Here is a 19,275-nt window from a genome sequence, read left to right on the forward strand (position 1 = left end):
CCTCTTCCCTCCCTTCCCTTCCCTCCTCTTCCCTCCCTTCCCTTCCAGCCCTTCCCTTCGATCCCCTTCCCTTCCATCCCCTCCTCTTCCCTCCCCTCCCCTCTTCTCTTCTCTCCCTTCCCTCCCCTCTTCTCTTCCCTCACTTCCCTCCCTTCCCTTCCATCCCCTTCCCTCCCCTCCTCTTCCCTCCCCTCTTCTCTTCTCTTCCCTCCCCTCACTTCTCTCCCCTCCCCTCCCCTCCTCTCTCCTTCTCTTCTCTTCCCTACCCTACCCTTCACTCCCTTCCCTCCTCTCCCCTTCCCTCCTCACCCCTCCACTTCCCTCTTCTCTCTCCTGCTGTGCGTGCGTGTGTGTGCGTGCGTGTGCGTGTGTAAATATGCTCTTTCTCCAGCAGGCAGCTCGTTGTAAATTAGATCTTTTTAGCCGGCTGTCATTTCCTCCGGCTCAGACCACAGTACAGAACCGGGTCAGTTGTGGAGGAATGGTCCATAATGAACCCAGTGATGGATTCAGCTATAGTGGGTAACCTGGCTACATTACTGACACCCCTGCTATCATGGCTCAGGAGCTAGTGGGTGTGTTTGTATCTGGAACAGCACAGCCTACATGACTTTCAATGCGAGCCTTCAATATTGAATGTGTGTGTGTATGTGAGTGTGTGCGTCTTGTGGCAAATGAGATTTAGGTGGGTCCACAGTCCCAAGTGAGGTTGAGACAGAACGGCAGGCACTGTGATAAAATTAGAGGGTTGAAGTCAGGAGGTGCTCATCTAGACAGAGACTCAATCTGTCCCAGTCTGACAGCTGCTGTCCCAGTCTGACAGCTGTTGTCCCAGTCTGACAGCTGCTGTCCCAGTCTGACAGCTGCTGTCCCAGTCTGACAGCTGCTGTCCCAGTCTGACAGCTATTGTCCCAGTCTGACAGCTGTTGTCCCAATCTGACAGCTGCTGTCCCAATCTGACAGCTACTGTCCCAGTCCGACAGCTGTTGTCCCAGTCTGACAGCTGTTGTCCCAGTCCGACAGCTGTTGTTCCAGTCCGACAGCTGTTGTCCCAGTCCGACAGCTGTTGTTCCAGTCCGACAGCTGCTGTCCCTGTCCCAGTCCGACAGCTGCAGTCCCAGTCCGACAGCTGCTGTCCCCGTCCGACAGCTGCTGTCCCAGTCCGACAGCTGCAGTCCCAGTCCGACAGCTGCTGTCCCCGTCCGACAGCTGCTGTCCCCGTCCGACAGCTGCTGTCCCAGTCCGACAGCTGCTGTCCCAGTCGGACAGCTGTTGTCCCAGACCGACAGCTGCTGTCCCAGTCGGACAGCTGTTGTCCCAGTCGGACAGCTGTTGTCCCAGACCGACAGCTGTTGTCCCAGACCGACAGCTGTTGTCCCAGTCCGACAGCTGCTGTTAGAGAAGCCATCAGAGCAGAACAGAAACTGAACACTACTGACAAAACCTATGACAGGATGAGAGTATCTTCATCCTAAGTATGTGTCGACCCGGATCCGAAAGAGTCATCCCCAAAAATCCAAGTCTTCCAACGTACTGATGAAATAAACTGTGTGCACTAAACAGTGTGTGTCTGTGTACATTCTCTTCGATTATAATCACAGCCATATATATTCCCCCTCAAGCAGAGGGGATGGCTCTGAACGAACTTCATTTGACTCTTTGCAAACTGCAATCCATACATCCTGAGGCTGCATTCATTGTAGCTGGGGATTTTAACAAGGCTAATCTGAAAACAAAACTCCCTAAATTGTATCAGCATATCGATTGCGCAACCAGGGCTGGCAAAACCTTGGATCACTGCTATTCTAACTTCCGCAACGCATATAAGGCCCTGCCCCGCCCTCCTTTCGGAAAAGCTGACCACGACTCCATTTTGTTGATCCCTGCCTACAGACAGAAACTAAAACAAGAAGCTCCCACGCTGAAGTCTGTTCAACGCTGGTCCAACCAATCTGATTCCACACTCCAAGACTGCTTCCATCACGTGGACTGGGATATGTTTCGTATTGCGTCAGACAACAACATTGACGAATACGCTGATTCGGTGTGCGAGTTCATTAGAACGTGCATTGAAGATGTCGTTCCCATAGCAACGATTAAAACATTCCCAAACCAGAAACCGTGGATTGATGGCAGCATTCGCTTGAAACTGAAAGCGCGAACCACTGCTTTTAATCAGGGCAAGGTGACCGGAAACATTACCGAATACAAACAGTGTAGCTATTCCCTCCGCAAGGCAATCAAACAAACTAAGCGTCAGTATAGAGACAAAGTAGAATCTCAATTCAACGGCTCAGACACAAGAGGCATGTGGCAGGGTCTACAGTCAATCACGGATTACAAAAAGAAAACCAGCCCCGTCACGGACCAGGATGTCTTGCTCCCAGGCAGACTAAATCACTTTTTTGCCCGCTTTGAGGACAATACAGTGCCACTGACACGGCCTGCAACCAAAACATGCGGCCTCTCCTTCACTGCAGCCGAGGTGAGTAAAACATTTAAACGTGTTAACCCTCGCAAGGCTGCAGGCCCAGCTGGCTGGTGTGTTTACGGACATATTCAATCAATCCCTATCCCAGTCTGCTGTTCCCACATGCTTCAAGAGGGCCACCATTGTTCCTGTTCCCAAGAAAGCTAAGGTAACTGAGCTAAACGACTACCGCCCCGTAGCACTCACTTCCGTCATCATGAAGTGCTTTGAGAGACTAGTCAAGGACCATATCACCTCCACCCTACCTGACACCCTAGACCCACTCCAATTTGCTTACCGCCCAAATAGGTCCACAGACGATGCAATCTCAACCACACTGCACACTGCCCTAACCCATCTGGACAAGAGGAATACCTATGTGAGAATGCTGTTCATCGACTACAGCTCGGCATTTAATCACCATAGTACCCTCAAAGCTCGTCATCAAGCTCGAGACCCTGGGTCTCGACCCCGCCCTGTGCAACTGGGTACTGGACTTCCTGACGGGCCGCCCCCAGGTGGTGAGGGTAGGGAACAACATCTCCACCTCGCTGATCCTCAACACTGGGGCCCCACAAGGGTGCGTTCTGAGCCCTCTCCTGTACTCCCTGTTCACCCACGACTGCGTGGCCATGCACGCCTCCAACTCAATCATCAAGTTTGCGGACGACACAACATTGGTAGGCTTGATTACCAACAACGACGAGACGGCCTACAGGGAGGAGGTGAGGGCCCTCGGAGTGTGGTGTCAGGAAAAAAACCTCACACTCAACGTCAACAAAACTAAGGAGATGATTGTGGACTTCAGGAAACAGCAGAGGGAACACCCCCCTATCCACATCAATGGAACAGTAGTGGAGAGGGTAGCAAGTTTTAAGTTCCTCGGCATACACATCACAGACAAACTGAATTGGTCCACCCACACAGACAGCATCGTGAAGAAGGCGCAGCAGCGCCTATTCAACCTCAGGAGGCTGAAGAAATTCGGCTTGTCACCAAAAGCACTCACAAACTTCTACAGATGCACAATCGAGAGCATCCTGGCGGGCTGTATCACCGCCTGGTACGGCAACTGCTCCGCCCACAACTGTAAGGCTCTCCAGAGGGTAGTGAGGTCTGCACAACGCATCACCGGGGGCAAACTACCTGCCCTCCAGGACACCTACACCACCCGATGTTACAGGAAGGCCATAAAGATCATCAAGGACAACAACCACCCGAGCCACTGCCTGTTCACCCCGCTATCATCCAGAAGGCGAGGTCAGTACAGGTGTATCAAAGCTGGGACCGAGAGACTGAAAAACAGCTTCTATCTCAAGGCCATCAGACTGTTAAACAGCCACCACTAACATTGAGTGGCTGCTGCCAACACACTGACTCAACTCCAGCCACTTTAATAATGGGAATTGATGGGAAATGATGTAAAATATATCACTAGCCACTTTAAACAATGCTACCTAATATAATGTTTACATACCCTACATTATTCATCTCATATGTATACGTATATACTGCACTCTATATCATCTACTGCATCTTTATGTAATACATGTATCACTAGCCACTTTAACTATGCCACTTTGTTTACATACTCATCTCATATGTATATACTGTACTCGATACCATCTACTGTATCTGTACCATCACTCATTCATATATCTTTATGTACATATTCCCTACATATCCCCTTACACTTGTGTGTATAAGACAGTAGTTTTGGAATTGTTAAGTTAGATTACTTGTTGGTTATTACTGCATTGTCGGAACTAGAAGCACAAGCATTTCGCTACACTCGCATTAACATCTGCTAACCATGTGTATGTGACAAATAACATTTGATTTTGATTTGATTTGATGTGATCATTATATAAAGCTTGAATAAAAATGGCATTTTCAAATTCCAAAAATGTTTTTGTTTATTTGTGAGAGAACTTCTTTTGTAAGCTAGAACTGAATTCCCACACTATCACATTCACATTATCTACTAGCGCTAGCGCTATATAAACCACACACACACAGGAACCAGGCTCTGGAACTAAGTACATTTATGGAACAGCACAACCACACAACTACAGTGCTTACAAAAAAGGGAAGGATATGTGTGTGTTTCACTGTGTATGCACTATACAGACTGTGTGTGTGTGTGTGTTTCACTGTGTATGCACTATACAGACTGTGTGTGTGTGTGTGTTTCACTGTGTATGCACTATACAGACTGTGTGTGTGTGTGTGTGTGTGTTTCACTGTGTATGCACTATACAGACTGTGTGTGTGTGTGTTTCACTGTGTACGCACTATACAGACTGTGTGTGTGTGTTTCACTGTGTATGCACTATACAGACTGTGTGTGTGTGTGTGTGTGTTTCACTGTGTACGCACTATACAGACTGTGTGTGTGTGTGTTTCACTGTGTATGCACTATACAGACTGTGTGTGTGTGTGTGTTTCACTGTGTACGCACTATACAGACTGTGTGTGTGTGTGTGTTTCACTGTGTACGCACTATACAGACTGTGTGTGTGTGTGTGTGTTTCACTGTGTATGCACTATACAGACTGTGTGTGTGTGTGTGTTTCACTGTGTATGCACTATGCAGACTGTGTGTTAGTGTTTCACTGTGTATGCACTATACAGACTGTGTGTGTGTGTGTTTCACTGTGTATGCACTATACAGACTGTGTGTGTGTGTGTGTGTGTTTCACTGTGTATGCACTATACAGACTGTGTGTGTGTGTGTGTTTCACTGTGTACGCACTATACAGACTGTGTGTGTGTGTGTGTTTCACTGTGTATGCACTATACAGACTGTGTGTGTGTGTGTACTGCCTGTAAACAGTGGCTATGCTGTACGCCTCTCTCTTACTGAAGCCACAGTAGAAAACAACTGGTTGATTCTGAGCAGAGTAAAGTCCCTGGGACTAATATTACAGTAATACCTGCTTGCCTCTGTAAAGTAGCTTGTACAGACTAAAGTAGAGTAATCCAAACATTACCTCAATGGTAATCTACCAGTGATGTAAGGTAGCTCAGTGGGAGACTGGTAGAGCCCCTGGGCAGAACAGGGTGGTAGAGAGTGGGAAATAAGAGAGAAGGAGAGGAGAGAGGGGCAGAGAGGAGAGACAGGGAGCTGTGAGGAAAGTAGAGGCAGGAGGCTGCAAGGAGAGGAGAGGCAGGAGGCTGAGAGGAGAGGCGGGGGGTTGAGGGGAGAGGCAGGATAGGGTAGGGGGTTGAGGGGAGAAGCAGGAGGCTGAGGGGAGAGGCAGGGGGTTGAGGGGTTGAGGGGGAGGCAGGGGGTTGAGGGGAGAGGCAGGGGGTTGAGGAGAGGCAGGGGGTTGAGGGGAGAGGCAGGGGGTTGAGGAGAGGCAGGGGGTTGAGGGGAGAGGCAGGGGGTTGAGAGGAGAGGCAGGGGGTTGAGAGGAGAGGCAGGGGGTTGAGGGGAGAGGCAGGGGGTTGAGAGGAGAGGCAGGGGGTTGAGAGGAGAGGCAGGGGGTTGAGGGGAGTCAGGGTGTTGAGGGGAGAGTCAGGGGGTTGAGAGGAGAGGCAGGGGGTTGAGGGGAGAGGCAGGGGGTTGAGGGGAGAGGCAGGGGGTTGAGGGGAGAGGCAGGGGGTTGAGAGGAGAGGCAGGGGGTTGAGAGGAGAGGCAGGGGGTTGAGAGGAGAGGCAGGGGGTTGAGGGAAGAGGCAGGGGGTTGAGAGGAGAGGCAGGGGGTTGAGGGGAGAGGCAGTGTGTTGAGGGGAGAGGCAGGGGGTTGAGGGGAGAGGCAGGGTGTTGAGGGGAGAGGCAGGGGGTTAAGAGGGGAGGCAGGAAGTTGAGAGGAGAAAGGAATCTGATCCACCTCTCAGATCCTGCCACCTGGCTCTGGGTTTTGTTTTGTCCTTGTGGTCGACGCAGTGACAGAATTAGATTTCTGGTGACAGCTTGGTGACACTGAGGATCTCAGCGTGTGTGTGTGTTTGTGTGTCACCCTGAGGACCTGCCTGCACATCTCAGCCCTTAAGATCCTTATCCTTCTCTAAAACGCCTCTCTACCAGGAAGCGGGGTCAGGTGACCAGTCCTGTCAAAAAGGTCACATCAGAGGTATATGACCTCCGGCCTGACCCCTCGGCCTACCTTAGTTATAACATACCCTTTAATTACTGGTCATGTGATCATTACTGCCATTACAAAAACACAATTGATATGGTAGACGGTTGTGTTATATGATATAGATATAACCCATGAGACAAGAGAGGTCTGTTCTATAGCCAGCTGACGAACAGAACACCTGTCTGAATCAGAGGACACAGGTGATCTCTGACCAAATGGACTGTATGTGTTATGTAATGTAGTTTAGGATGAGCCAACCTCCTCTGAGAAAAAGGTTTTTAGATGTAGTCCAAATTCAAAATATTTAGATCAAATGTCTAAAATAAATATGTTTAAGCACACACCAGAGTTTCTAGGTCGAGGTATGCCGTTTGGGATTAGACAAATACATCTGAGAATTATTGCAGATGTTTTTAGGTGTTTTAGATTTCCAAATATGTAGATACATTCATATAAGATGTAAAATATTAGGGACTTTCTAGGTCAGTAAAGAGCACAGGAGATAAGGTTATTCACAGGCTATAGCTGACAGTTTCTACTACAGCTCAACACTGCCCTCCACAGGTTATTGAGGAGTAGTATTCAATTTCAGTCATACAGTACATATAAATTGCTCCATTAGAATCAAAGCCTCATGTATAACTGGTAATTGATCCACTCATTTTCCAGTAAGATGGAATGCACTCCCTGCATTCAATCTAATTCACCCAGCTGTTCATTAGCTTGTTAAAGGGACTCAATTCTGAACCAACTTACTGTTTGTGTGTTTCTACTGTACAGCCACACAGTTACTTCCTTGTACAGTATGCAAACCAAACCCTAATCAAGACACAAACCGAAGTTAATATTAAGTGACTCAATTGACCAGAGTATATTCAAACTATAGAGAAAACAACATGACAGAGTTAGCCAGGGTAGATTCAACATGACAGAGTTAGCCAGGGTAGATTCAACATGACAGTTAGCCAGGGTAGATTCAACATGACAGTTAGCCAGGGTAGATTCAACATGACAGTTAGCCAGGGTAGATTCAACATGACAGAGTTAGCCAGGGTAGATTCAACATGACAGAGTTAGCCAGGGTAGATTCAACATGACAGAGTTAGCCAGGGTAGATTCAACATGACAGAGTTAGCCAGGGTAGATTCAACATGACAGAGTTAGCCAGGGTAGATTCAACATGACAGAGTTAGCCAGGGTAGATTCAACATGACAGAGTTAGCCAGGGTAGATTCAACATGACAGAGTTAGCCAGGGTAGATTCAACATGACAGAGTTAGCCAGGGTAGATTCAACATGACAGAGTTAGCCAGGGTAGATTCAACATGACAGAGTTAGCCAGGGTAGATTCAACATGACAGAGTTAGCCAGGGTAGATTCAACATGACAGAGTTAGCCAGGGTAGATTCAACATGACAGAGTTAGCCAGGGTAGATTCAACATGACAGAGTTAGCCAGGGTAGATTCAACATGACAGAGTTAGCCAGGGTAGATTCAACATGACAGAGTTAGCCAGGGTAGATTCAACATGACAGAGTTAGCCAGGGTAGATTCAACGTGACAGAGTTAGCCAGGGTAGATTCAACGTGACAGAGTTAGCCAGGGTAGATTCAACGTGACAGAGTTAGCCAGGGTAGATTCAACGTGACAGAGTTAGCCAGGGTAGATTCAACATGACAGAGTTAGCCAGGGTAGATTCAACGTGACAGAGTTAGCCAGGGTAGATTCAACGTGACAGAGTTAGCCAGGGTAGATTCAACGTGACAGAGTTAGCCAGGGTAGATTCAACGTGACAGAGTTAGCCAGGGTAGATTCAACGTGACAGAGTTAGCCAGGGTAGCTTCAACATGACAGAGTTAGCCAGGGTAGATTCAACGTGACAGAGTTAGCCAGGGTAGATTCAACGTGACAGAGTTAGCCAGGGTAGATTCAACGTGACAGAGTTAGCCAGGGTAGATTCAACATGACAGTTAGCCAGGGTAGATTCAACGTGACAGAGTTAGCCAGGGTAGATTCAACGTGACAGAGTTAGCCAGGGTAGATTCAACGTGACAGAGTTAGCCAGGGTAGATTCAACATGACAGAGTTAGCCAGGGTAGATTGTAGTACCTTCATGCTGCAGGCCAGCTCCATCAGTTTCTTAGCGTTCTCCTCTGAGCGGTAGCGTTTGGGAACCGGGACCCGGAAGAACTTGAGCGCCCCCTCAAAGTCTGTTGCAAGCAGGTCTTCCCTTGAGGTCTACAAGCAGGAGAGAAGAGACAAAGAGAGACGTATCCCAGCTAGAGAGGCTCTGGTATATCCTCGGTTCCAGCCAAGACCCCCCTCAGTCACAGTCTACCATCTATACTACTGTCAGGAACAGAGAATAGAGGGGGAGGAACCATGTGTGTAGTGTGTGTATGTAGTGTATGTGGTGTGGTGTGTAGTGTATATATGTATGTATGTAGTGTGTGTGTATGTGTGTTGTGTGTGTGTGTACAGTATGTTGTGTGTGTGTTTGTAGTGTGTGTGTACAGTATGTAGTGTGTATGTATGTGTTTGTGTATGTATCTATGCAGTGTGTGTGTATCTATGTAGTGTGTGTATCTATGTAGTGTGTATGTAGTGTGTGCGTATCTATGTGGTATGTGTGTATCTATGTAGTGTGTGCATATATGTAGTGTGTATCTATGTAGTGTGTGTGTATCTATGTAGTGTGTGTGTATCTATGTGGTCTGTGTGTATCTATGTAGTGTGTATGTAGTGTGTGTGTATCTATGTAGTGTGTATGTAGTGTGTGTGTACAGTATGTAGTGTGTGTGTGTGTGTGTGTATCTATGTAGTGTGTGTGTGTGTACAGTATGTAGTGTGTGTGTGTATCTATGAAGTGTGTGTGTACCTATGTAGTGCGTGTGTGTATGTACAGTTTTGAGGGCTTGGAGGGGACAATGGTGTTGAATGCTCAGCTTTAGTCAATGAACAGCATTCTCGCATACAGTTGAAGTCGGAAGTTTACATACACCTTAACCAAATACATTTAAACAGTTAAACTCAGTTTTTCACAATTCCTGACATTTAATCCTAATAAAATTCCCTGTTTTAGGTCAGTTAGGATCACCACTTTATTTAAAAAATGTGAAATGTCAGAATAATAGTAGAGAGAATGATTTATTTAAACTTTTATTTCGTTCATCACATTCCTAGTGTATCAGAGGTTTACAAAACACTCAATTAGTATTTGGTAGCATTGCCTTTAAATTGTTTAACTTGGGTCAAATGTTTCAGGTAGCCTTCCACAAGCTTCCCAAAGTAAGTTGGGTGAATTTTGGCCCATTCCTCCGGAGAGTGCTGGAGTAACTGAGTCAGGTTTGTAGGTCTACTTGCTCGCACACACTTTTTCAGTTCTGCCCACACATTTTCCATAGGGTTGAGGTCAGGGCTTTGTGATGGCCACTCCAATACCTTGACTTTGTTGTCCTTAAGCCATTTTGCCACAACTTTGGAAGTATGCTTGGGGTCAATGTCCATTTGGAAGACCCATTTGTGACCAAGCTTTAACTTCCTGACTGACGTCTTGAGATGTTGCTTCAATATATCCACATAATTTTCTTTCCTCATGATGCCATATATTGTGTGAAGTGCACCAGTCCCTCCTGCAGCAAAGCACTCCCACAACATGATGCTTCCACCCCCATGCTTCATGGTTGGGATGGTGTTCTTTGGCTTGCACGCCTCCCCCTTTTTCCTCCAAACATAACGATGGTCATTATGGCCAAACAGTTCTATTTTTGTTTCATCAGACCAGAGGACATTTCTCCAAAAGGTACGATCTTTGTCCCCATGTGCAGTTGCAAACCGTAGTCTGTTTTTTTTATGGTGGTTTTGGAGCAGTGGCTTCTTCCTTGCTGAGCGGCCTTTCAGATTATGGTGATGTAGGACTCATTTTACTGTGGATATAGGTACTTTTGTACCGGTTTCCTCCAGCATCTTCACAAGGTCCTTTACTGTTGTTCTGGGATTGATTTGCACTTTTCGCACCAAAGTACGTTCATCTCTAGGAGACAGAACACGTCTCCTTCCTGAGCGATATGACGGTTGCGTGGTCCCATGGTGTTTATACTTGCGTACTATTGTTTGTACAGATGAATTTGGTACCTTCAGGCATTTGGACATTTCTCTCAATGATGAACCAGACTTGTGGATGTCTCAATATTTCTTTTGATTTTCCCATGATGTCAAGCAAAGAGGCACAGAGTTTGAAGGTAGACCTTGAAATACACCCACTGGTACACCACTAATTGACTAAAATGATGTCAAATAGCCTATCAGAAGCTTCTAAAGCCATGACATCCTTTTCTGGAATTTTCCAAGCTGTTTAATGGCACAGTAAACATAGTGTATGTAAACTTCTGACACACTGGAATTGTGATACAGTGAATTATAAATGAAATAATCTGTCTGTAAACAATTGTTGGAAAAACGACTTGTGTCATGCACAAAGTAGATGTCCTAACCGACTTGCCAAAACTATAGTTTGTTTGCAAGAAATTTGTGGAGTGGTTGAAAAACAAGTTTTAATGACTCCAACCTAAGTGTATGTAAACTTCAGACTTCAACTGTATATCAGGAGATCGTCTGCTGTATGTAGTGTGTATATGTATGTAGTGTGTGTGTGTGTGTGTGTGTGTGTGTGTGTGTGTGTGTAGTGTGTGTGTGTGTGTGTGTGTGTAGTCTGTCTATATGTAGTGTGTGTGTGCATGTAGTGTGTGTGTGCATGTAGTGTCTGTGTGCATGTAGTGTCTGTGAGCATGTAGTGTGTGTGTGCATGTAATGTGTGTGTGTGTGTGTGTGTGTGTGTAAGTAGTGTGTGTGCATGTAGTGTGTGTGTGTCTATATGTAGTGTGTGTGTGCATGTAGTGTCTGTGTGCATGTAGTGTGTGTGTGCGTGTAAAGTGTGTGTGTATGTAGTGTGTGTGTATGTAGTGTGTGTACATGTAGTGTGTGTGTGTGTTTGTGTATGTAGTGTGCGTGTACATGTACATGTAGTGTGTGTGTGTATGTAGTGTGTGTGTGTGTATGTAGTGTGTGTACCTGTAGTGTGTGTGTGTATGTAGTGTGCGTGTACATGTAGTGTGTGTGTGTGTGTTTGTGTATGTAGTGTGTGTTTGTGTGCACAGACTGGTGGCTTACTTACCTTCAGGAGAGCCAGAGCCACGTTGAAGATCACACTGATGCCCTGAGACAGAGAAGAGAGAAACAGAGACAATGAGTTACTGAAGGGGGAGTAGAGTGAGATGGGGGAGACAGGAAAGAAACAAGGGAGAGGGTTGCTAGAGAGACAGAGTAGAGTGAGGGAGGGAGAGGATTGGTAGAGAGACACAGAGTAGAGGGAGGGAGGGAGAGAGAGGGTTGGTAGAGAGACACAGAGTAGAGGGAGGGAGGGAGAGGGTTGGTAGAGAGAGAGAGAGGGTAGAGGGAGGAAGAGGGTTGGTAGAGAGACGGTACAGGGAGGGAGAGGGTTGGTAGAGAGAGAGAGAGGGTAGAGGGAGGAAGAGGGTTGGTAGAGAGATGGTAGAGGGAGGGAGAGGGTTGGTAGAGAGAGAGAGAGGGTAGAGGGAGGGAGAGGGTTGGTAGAAAAACACAAAGTAGAAGGAAGGGAGAGGTTTGGGGGGGACACAGAGAGAGAGTTTGAGTTCAAAAAGAAAGAAAGAAAGTGCGGGTAGAAAGCCGTGGAGACAGGAAGTGAGGGTAGGAGGCCGTGGAGACAGGAAGTGAGGGTAGAAAGCCGTGGAGACAGGAAGTGAGGGTAGAAAGCTGTGGAGACAGGAAGTGAGGGTAGAAAGCTGTGGAGACAGGAAGTGTGGGTAGAAAGCCGCGGAGACAGGAAGTGAGGGTAGAAAGCCGTGGAGACAGGAAGTGAGGGTAGAAAGCCGTGGAGACAGGAAGTGAGGGTAGAAAGCCGTGGAGGCAGGAAGTGAGGGTAGAAAGCCGTGGAGACAGGAAGTGAGGGTAGAAAGCCAGAAAGGGTTAGGGAGAGGGGTGAGGGTATAGGGTTTAACGGAGAGGGGTGAGGGTATAGGGGTTAAGAGTAAGGTTATAGAGGTTACGGAGAGGGTATAGGGGTTAGGGAGAGGGTATAGGGGTTAGGGAGAGAGGGTATAGGGGTTAGGGAGAGGGTATAGGGGTTAGGGAGAGAGGGTATAGGGGTTAGGGAGAGGGTATAGGGGTTAGGGAGAGGGTATAGGGGTTAGGGAGAGGGTATAGGGGTTAGGGAGAGGGTATAGGGGTTAGGTAGAGGGTATAGGGGTTAGGGAGAGGGTATATGGTATAGGGGTTAGGGAGAGGGTATAGGGGTTAGGGAGAGGGTATAGGGTTAGGGAGAGGGTATAGGGGTTAGGGAGTGGGTATAGGGGTTAGGGAGTGGGTATAGGGGTTAGGGGGTGAGGGTATAGGGTTAGGGTGTAGGGTTAGGGAGAGGGTTATAGGGGTTAGGGAGAGGGTATAGGGGTTATGGAGAGGGTATAGGGGTTAGGGAGAGGGTATAGGGGTTAGGGAGAGGGTATATGGTATAGGGGTTAGGGAGAGGGTATAGGGGTTAGGGAGAGGGTATAGGGTTAGGGAGAGGGTATAGGGGTTAGGGAGAGGGTATAGGGGTTAGGTAGAGGGTATAGGGGTTAGGGAGAGGGTATATGGTATAGGGGTTAGGGAGAGGGTATAGGGGTTAGGGAGAGGGTATAGGGTTAGGGAGAGGGTTATAGGGGTTAGGGAGTGGGTATAGGGGTTAGGGGGTGAGGGAGAGGGTATAGGGGTGAGGGTATAGGGTTAGGGGTGATGGTATAGGGTTAGGGAGAGGGTATAGGGGTTAGGGAGAGGGTATAGGGGTTATGGAGAGGGTATAGGGGTTAGGGAGAGGGTATAGGGGTTAGGGAGAGGGTATAGGGGTTAGGGGTTAGGGAGAGGGTATAGGGGTTAGGGAGAGGGTATAGGGGTTAGGGAGAGGGTATAGGGGTTAGGGAGTGGGTATAGGGGTTAGGGGGTGAGGGTATAGGGGTTAGGCGGTCAGGGTAAAGGGTTAGGGGTCAGGGTATAGAGGTTAGGGGTGAGGGTATAGGGTTAAGGTATAGTGTTAGGGGTGAGGGTATAGGGTTAGGGGTGAGGGAATAGGGTTAGGGGTGAGGGTGTAGGGTTAGGGGTGAGGGTGTAGGGTTAGGGTATAGAGGTTAGGGAGAGGGTATATGGGTTAGGGAGAGGGTATAGGGGTTAGGGAGAGGGTATAGGGTTAGGGGTTAGGGAGGGGGTATATGGTATAGGGGTTAGGGAGAGGGTATAGGGGTTAGGGAGAGGGTATAGGGGTTAGGGAGTGGGTATAGGGGTTAGGGGGTGAGGGAGAGGGTATAGGGGTTAGGGGGTCAGGGTATAGAGGTTAGGGGTGAGGGTATAGGGTTAAGGTATAGTGTTAGGGGTGAGGGTATAGGGTTAGGGGTGAGGGTATAGGGTTAGGGGTGAGGGTGTAGGGTTAGGGGTGAGGGTGTAGGGTTAGGGGTGAGGTTATAGGGTGTAGGGTTAGGGGTGTAGGGTTAGGGAGAGGGTATAGGGGTTAGGGAGAGGGTATAGGGGTTAGGGAGAGAGTATAGGGGTTAGGGAGAGGGTATAGGGGTTATGGAGAGGGTATAGGGTATAGGGGTTAGGGAGAGGGTATAGGGGTTATGGAGAGGGTATAGGGGTTAGGGGGTGAGGGTAAGGGGTTAGGGTAAAGGGTTAGGGTATAGAGGTTAGGGGTGAGGGTATAGGGTTAGGGGCGAGGGTATAGGGGTTAGGGGCGAGGGTATAGGGGTTAGGGAGTGGGTATAGGGGTTATGGAGAGGGTATAGGGGTTAGGGGGTGAGGGTAAGGGGTTAGGGTAAGGGTTAGGGTATAGAGGTTAGGGGTGAGGGTATAGGGTTAGGGGCGAGGGTATAGGGGTTAGGGGCGAGGGTATAGGGGTTAGGGAGTGGGTATAGGGGTTAGGGGGTGAGGGAGAGGGTATAGGGGTGAGGGTATAGGGTTTAGGGGTTATGGAGAGGGTATAGGGGTTATGGAGAGGGTATAGGGGTTAGGGAGAGGGTATAGGGGTTAGGGAGGGGGTATATGGTATAGGGGTTAGGGAGAGGGTATAGGGGTTAGGGAGAGGGTATAGGGGTTAGGGAGAGGGTATAGGGGTTAGGGAGTGGGTATAGGGGTTAGGGGGTGAGGGTATAGGGGTTAGGCGGTCAGGGTAAAGGGTTAGGGGTCAGGGTATAGAGGTTAGGGGTGAGGGTATAGGGTTAAGGTATAGTGTTAGGGGTGAGGGTATAGGGTTAGGGGTGAGGGTATAGGGTTAGGGTGTAGGGTTAGGGGTGAGGGTGTAGGGTTAGGGTATAGAGGTTAGGGAGAGGGTATATGGGTTAGGGAGAGGGTATAGGGGTTAGGGAGAGGGTATAGGGGTTAGGGGTTAGGGAGGGGGGTATATGGTATAGGGGTTAGGGAGAGGGTATAGGGGTTAGGGAGAGGGTATAGGGGTTAGGGAGTGGGTATAGGGGTTAGGGGGTGAGGGAGAGGGTATAGGGGTTAGGGGGTCAGGGTAAAGGGTTAGGGGTCAGGGTATAGAGGTTAGGGGTGAGGGTATAGGGTTAAGGTATAGTGTTAGGGGTGAGGGTATAGGGTTAGGGGTGAGGGTATAGGGTTAGGGTGTAGGGTTAGGGGTGAGGGTGTAGGGTTAGGGGTGTAGGGTTAGGGAGAGGGTATAGGGGTTAGGGAGAGGGTATAGGGTTAGGGAGAGAGTATAGGGGTTAGGGAGAGGGTATAGGGTATAGGGAGAGGGTATAGGGTATAGGGAGAGAGTATAGGGGTTAGGGAGAGGGTATAGGGGTTATGGAGAGGGTATAGGGTATAGGGGTTAGGGAGAGGGTATAGGGGTTATGGAGAGGGTATAGGGGTTAGGGAGAGGATATATGGGGTTAGGGGGTGAGGGTAAGGGGTTAGGGTAAAGGGTTAGGGTATAGAGGTTAGGGGTGAGGGTATAGGGTTAGGGGCGAGGGTATAGGGGTTAGGGGCGAGGGTATAGGGTTTTGGGGTGAGGGTATAGGGTTTTGGGTGAGGGTATAGGGTTAGAGGTGAGGGTTTAAGGGTTAGAGGTGAGGGTTTAAGGGTTAGAGGTGAGGGTATAGGGTTAAGGTATATTGTTAGGGGTGAGGGTATAGGGTTAGGGGTGGGGGTGTAGGGTTAGGGGTGAGGGTATAGGGTTAGGGGTGAGGGTGTAGGGTTAGGGGTGAGGGTATAGGGTTAGGGGTGAGGGTGTAGGGTTAGGGGTGAGGGTATAGGGTTAGGGGTGAGGGTGTAGGGTTAGGGGTGTAGGGTTAGGTTATAGGGGTGAGGGTATAGAGGCTAGGGGTGAGGGTATAGGGTTAGGGTATAGGGGTGAGGGTATAGGGTTAGGGGTGGGGGTGTAGGGTTAGGGTATAGGGGTTAGGGAGATGGATACCTCACAGAGTAGCAGGTCTATGATGTGGAACACCATGTAGAGGGGGAACTTGGCTGTGAAGAGCGTGAGGAACCACTGAGAGGCGTACATATGAGCCTCCAGACCCACGTTCAGGAAGTGGTTATACAGGTCTGGGATGTATTCCTGTTAGAAAATGATACAGAGAAACAGTTATATCACAGCCATGAACAAGAGCAGGACACAAGCACACACACAGAAGATGTGAAGATGCCTCTGTATTGAATGGCCTCCGTGTTGCATTTAGTAATTTATTTGTACTTAATTTTGTCTAAATGTATCCTCTATCCTTTCTTACAACCGAGAAGAACTTTAGAACATCAGATCGGCAGTTACTTACAGTTACAGTTACTTACTTTATGTCGAAGTTGAAGCCGGAATTATCTGCCCTGGGACCTCTGTAATTCCGACCCAATTTTGGGGCTACCCAAGAGGAAACACCGACGGTACAGGCAAGCGAGGGGCGATCCTGGCAAGATTAAGGCGAAGAGAGAACCGACCACCACTTCCCTACATTCTTGCTACCAACAGGACTCTCGAAACTGCAATATTCTCAGCTTTTCTAAAACACGGCTTTCGGACAAGATACCCCACATGGCTATCCAACTCGATGGATTCTCCATTCACCATGCCGACAGGACAGTGGGGGAAATCCGGGGGGGGGGGGGGGGGGATTGCTTTTTCATCAACAACTGGTGTGCTGACTCAAGCACGGTGGAAATGTTGACCTATTGTTCACCCGTCTTGGAATACCTGATGGTCAAATGCCGACCCTTCTACCTCCCGAGAGACTTTTCAGGGGTTATTGTGACTGTTGTATACATTCAACCGCAGGACAAGAATGTTATGGAATATTTTCTCTATTCCATCCAATAAATATGACCACTGCCCTGGCGAGAGAGAGGCTATTTCAGACACACACTCGCCTCAGGCTTTACTGCACGTCTGTAGAGATGACGGCAGTGTGGCACTTCGGATTGCAAGTTTACAAACAAAAGGATGCTTCTTCGTTCAAGCATAAAAAAATTACAGACTTTCCGACCCACGAGGAAGTCGGGAAAACTAAAATGTTCCTTATAATTCCTGTCCTGTAGCCCATCCCAGCCTTGTGCAGGTCTACAATTTTATCCCTGATGTCCTTACACAGCTCACTGGTCTTGGCCATTGTGGAGAGGTTGGAGTCTGTTTGATTGTGTGTGGACAGGTGACTTTTATACAGGTAACAAGTTCAAACAGGTGCAGTTAATACAGGTAATGAGTGGAGAACAGCCTTCTTAAAGAAAAACTAACAGGTCTGTGAGAGCCGGAATTCTTACTGGTTGGTAGGTGATCAAATACTTATGTCATGCAATAAAATGCAAGTGAATTACTTAAAAATCTTAAAAATATAATGTGATTTTCTGGATTTTCTGGTTGCCTGTGATTTATTTATACATAATTTATATATTTCTGGTTGCCTGTGATTTATTTATATATAATTTATATATTTCTGGTTGCCTGTGATTTATTTATACATAATTTATATATTTCTGGTTGCCGGTGATTTATTTATACATAATTTATATATTTCTGGTTGCCTGTGATTTATTTATATATAATTTATATATTTCTGGTTGCCTGTGATTTATTTATACATAATTTATATATTTCTGGTTGCCTGTGATTTATTTATACATAATTTATATATTTCTGGTTGCCTGTGATTTATTTATATATAATTTATATATTTCTGGTTGCCTGTGATTTATTTATATATAATTTATATATTTCTGGTTGCCTGTGATTTATTTATACATAATTTATATATTTCTGGTTGCCGGTGATTTATTTATATATAATTTATATATTTCTGGTTGCCTGTGATTTATTTATACATAATTTATATATTTCTGGTTGCCGGTAATTTATTTATATATAATTTATATATTTCTGGTTGCCGGTGATTTATTTATATACAGTGCCTTGCGAAAGTATTCGGCCCCCTTGAACTTTGCGACCTTTTGCCACATTTCAGGCTTCAAACATAAAGATATAAAACTGTATTTTTTTGTGAAGAATCAACAACAAGTGGGACACAATCATGAAGTGGAACGACATTTATTGGATATTTCAAACTTTTTTAACAAATCAAAAACTGAAAAATTGGGCGTGCAAAATTATTCAGCCCCCTTAAGTTAATACTTTGTAGCGCCACCTTTTGCTGCGATTACAGCTGTAAGTCGCTTGGGGTATGTCTCTATCAGTTTTGCACATCGAGAGACTGACATTTTTTCCCATTCCTCCTTGCAGAACAGCTAGAGCTCAGTGAGGTTGGATGGAGAGCATTTGTGAACAGCAGTTTTCAGTTCTTTCCACAGATTCTCGATTGGATTCAGGTCTGGACTTTGACTTGGCCATTCTAACACCTGGATATGTTTATTTTTGAACCATTCCATTGTAGATTTTGCTTTATGTTTTGGATCATTGTCTTGTTGGAAGACAAATCTCTGTCCCAGTCTCAGGTCTTTTGCAGACTCCATCAGGTTTTCTTCCAGAATGGTCCTGTATTTGGCTCCATCCATCTTCCTATCAATTTTAACCATCTTCCCTGTCCCTGCTGAAGAAAAGCAGGCCCAAACCATGATGCTGCCACCACCATGTTTGACAGTGGGGATGGTGTGTTCAGAGTGATGAGCTGTGTTGCTTTTACGCCAAACATAACGTTTTGCATTGTTGCCAAAAGTTCAATTTTGGTTTCATCTGACCAGAGCACCTTCTTCCACATGTTTGGTGTGTCTCCCAGGAGGCTTGTGGCAAACTTTAAACGACACTTTTTATGGATATCTTAAAGAAATGGCTTTCTTCTTGCCACTCTTCCATAAAGGCCAGATTTGTGCAATATACGACTGATTGTTGTCCTATGGACAGAGTCTCCCACCTCAGCTGTAGATCTCTGCAGTTCATCCAGAGTGATCATGGGCCTCTTGGCTGCATCTCTGATCAGTCTTCTCCTTGTATGAGCTGAAAGTTTAGAGGGACGGCCAGGTCTTGGTAGATTTGCAGTGGTCTGATACTCCTTCCATTTCAATATTATTGCTTGCACAGTGCTCCTTGGGATGTTTAAAGCTTGGGAAATATTTTTGTATCCAAATCCGGCTTTAAACTTTTTCACAACAGTATCCCGGACCTGCCTGGTGTGTTCCTTGTTCTTCATGATGCCCTCTGCGCTTTTAACGGACCTCT

The 19,275-nt window shown here is 47.2% G+C and overlaps 1 protein-coding gene across 3 annotated transcripts in view; it reads right to left on the bottom strand.

Moving 5' to 3' along the window:
* LOC109893632 (rab GTPase-activating protein 1-like) overlaps positions 1-19,275 on the bottom strand; it is a 154,160-nt gene that overhangs the window by 14,045 nt on the left and 120,840 nt on the right. For all 3 annotated transcript variants that reach the window (XM_031826237.1, XM_031826239.1, XM_031826238.1), the window contains 3 exons: positions 16,036-16,179; positions 11,731-11,772; positions 8,667-8,795 (listed from right to left, as the gene is read on the bottom strand). In XM_031826237.1, coding sequence (XP_031682097.1) covers positions 8,667-8,795; positions 11,731-11,772; positions 16,036-16,179 — 315 coding nt within the window. The remainder of the gene's footprint in view (positions 1-8,666; positions 8,796-11,730; positions 11,773-16,035; positions 16,180-19,275) is intronic.

Source organism: Oncorhynchus kisutch, linkage group LG6 (assembly GCF_002021735.2).
Source record: "Oncorhynchus kisutch isolate 150728-3 linkage group LG6, Okis_V2, whole genome shotgun sequence".
Classification (NCBI taxonomy): Eukaryota; Metazoa; Chordata; class Actinopteri; order Salmoniformes; family Salmonidae; genus Oncorhynchus; species Oncorhynchus kisutch.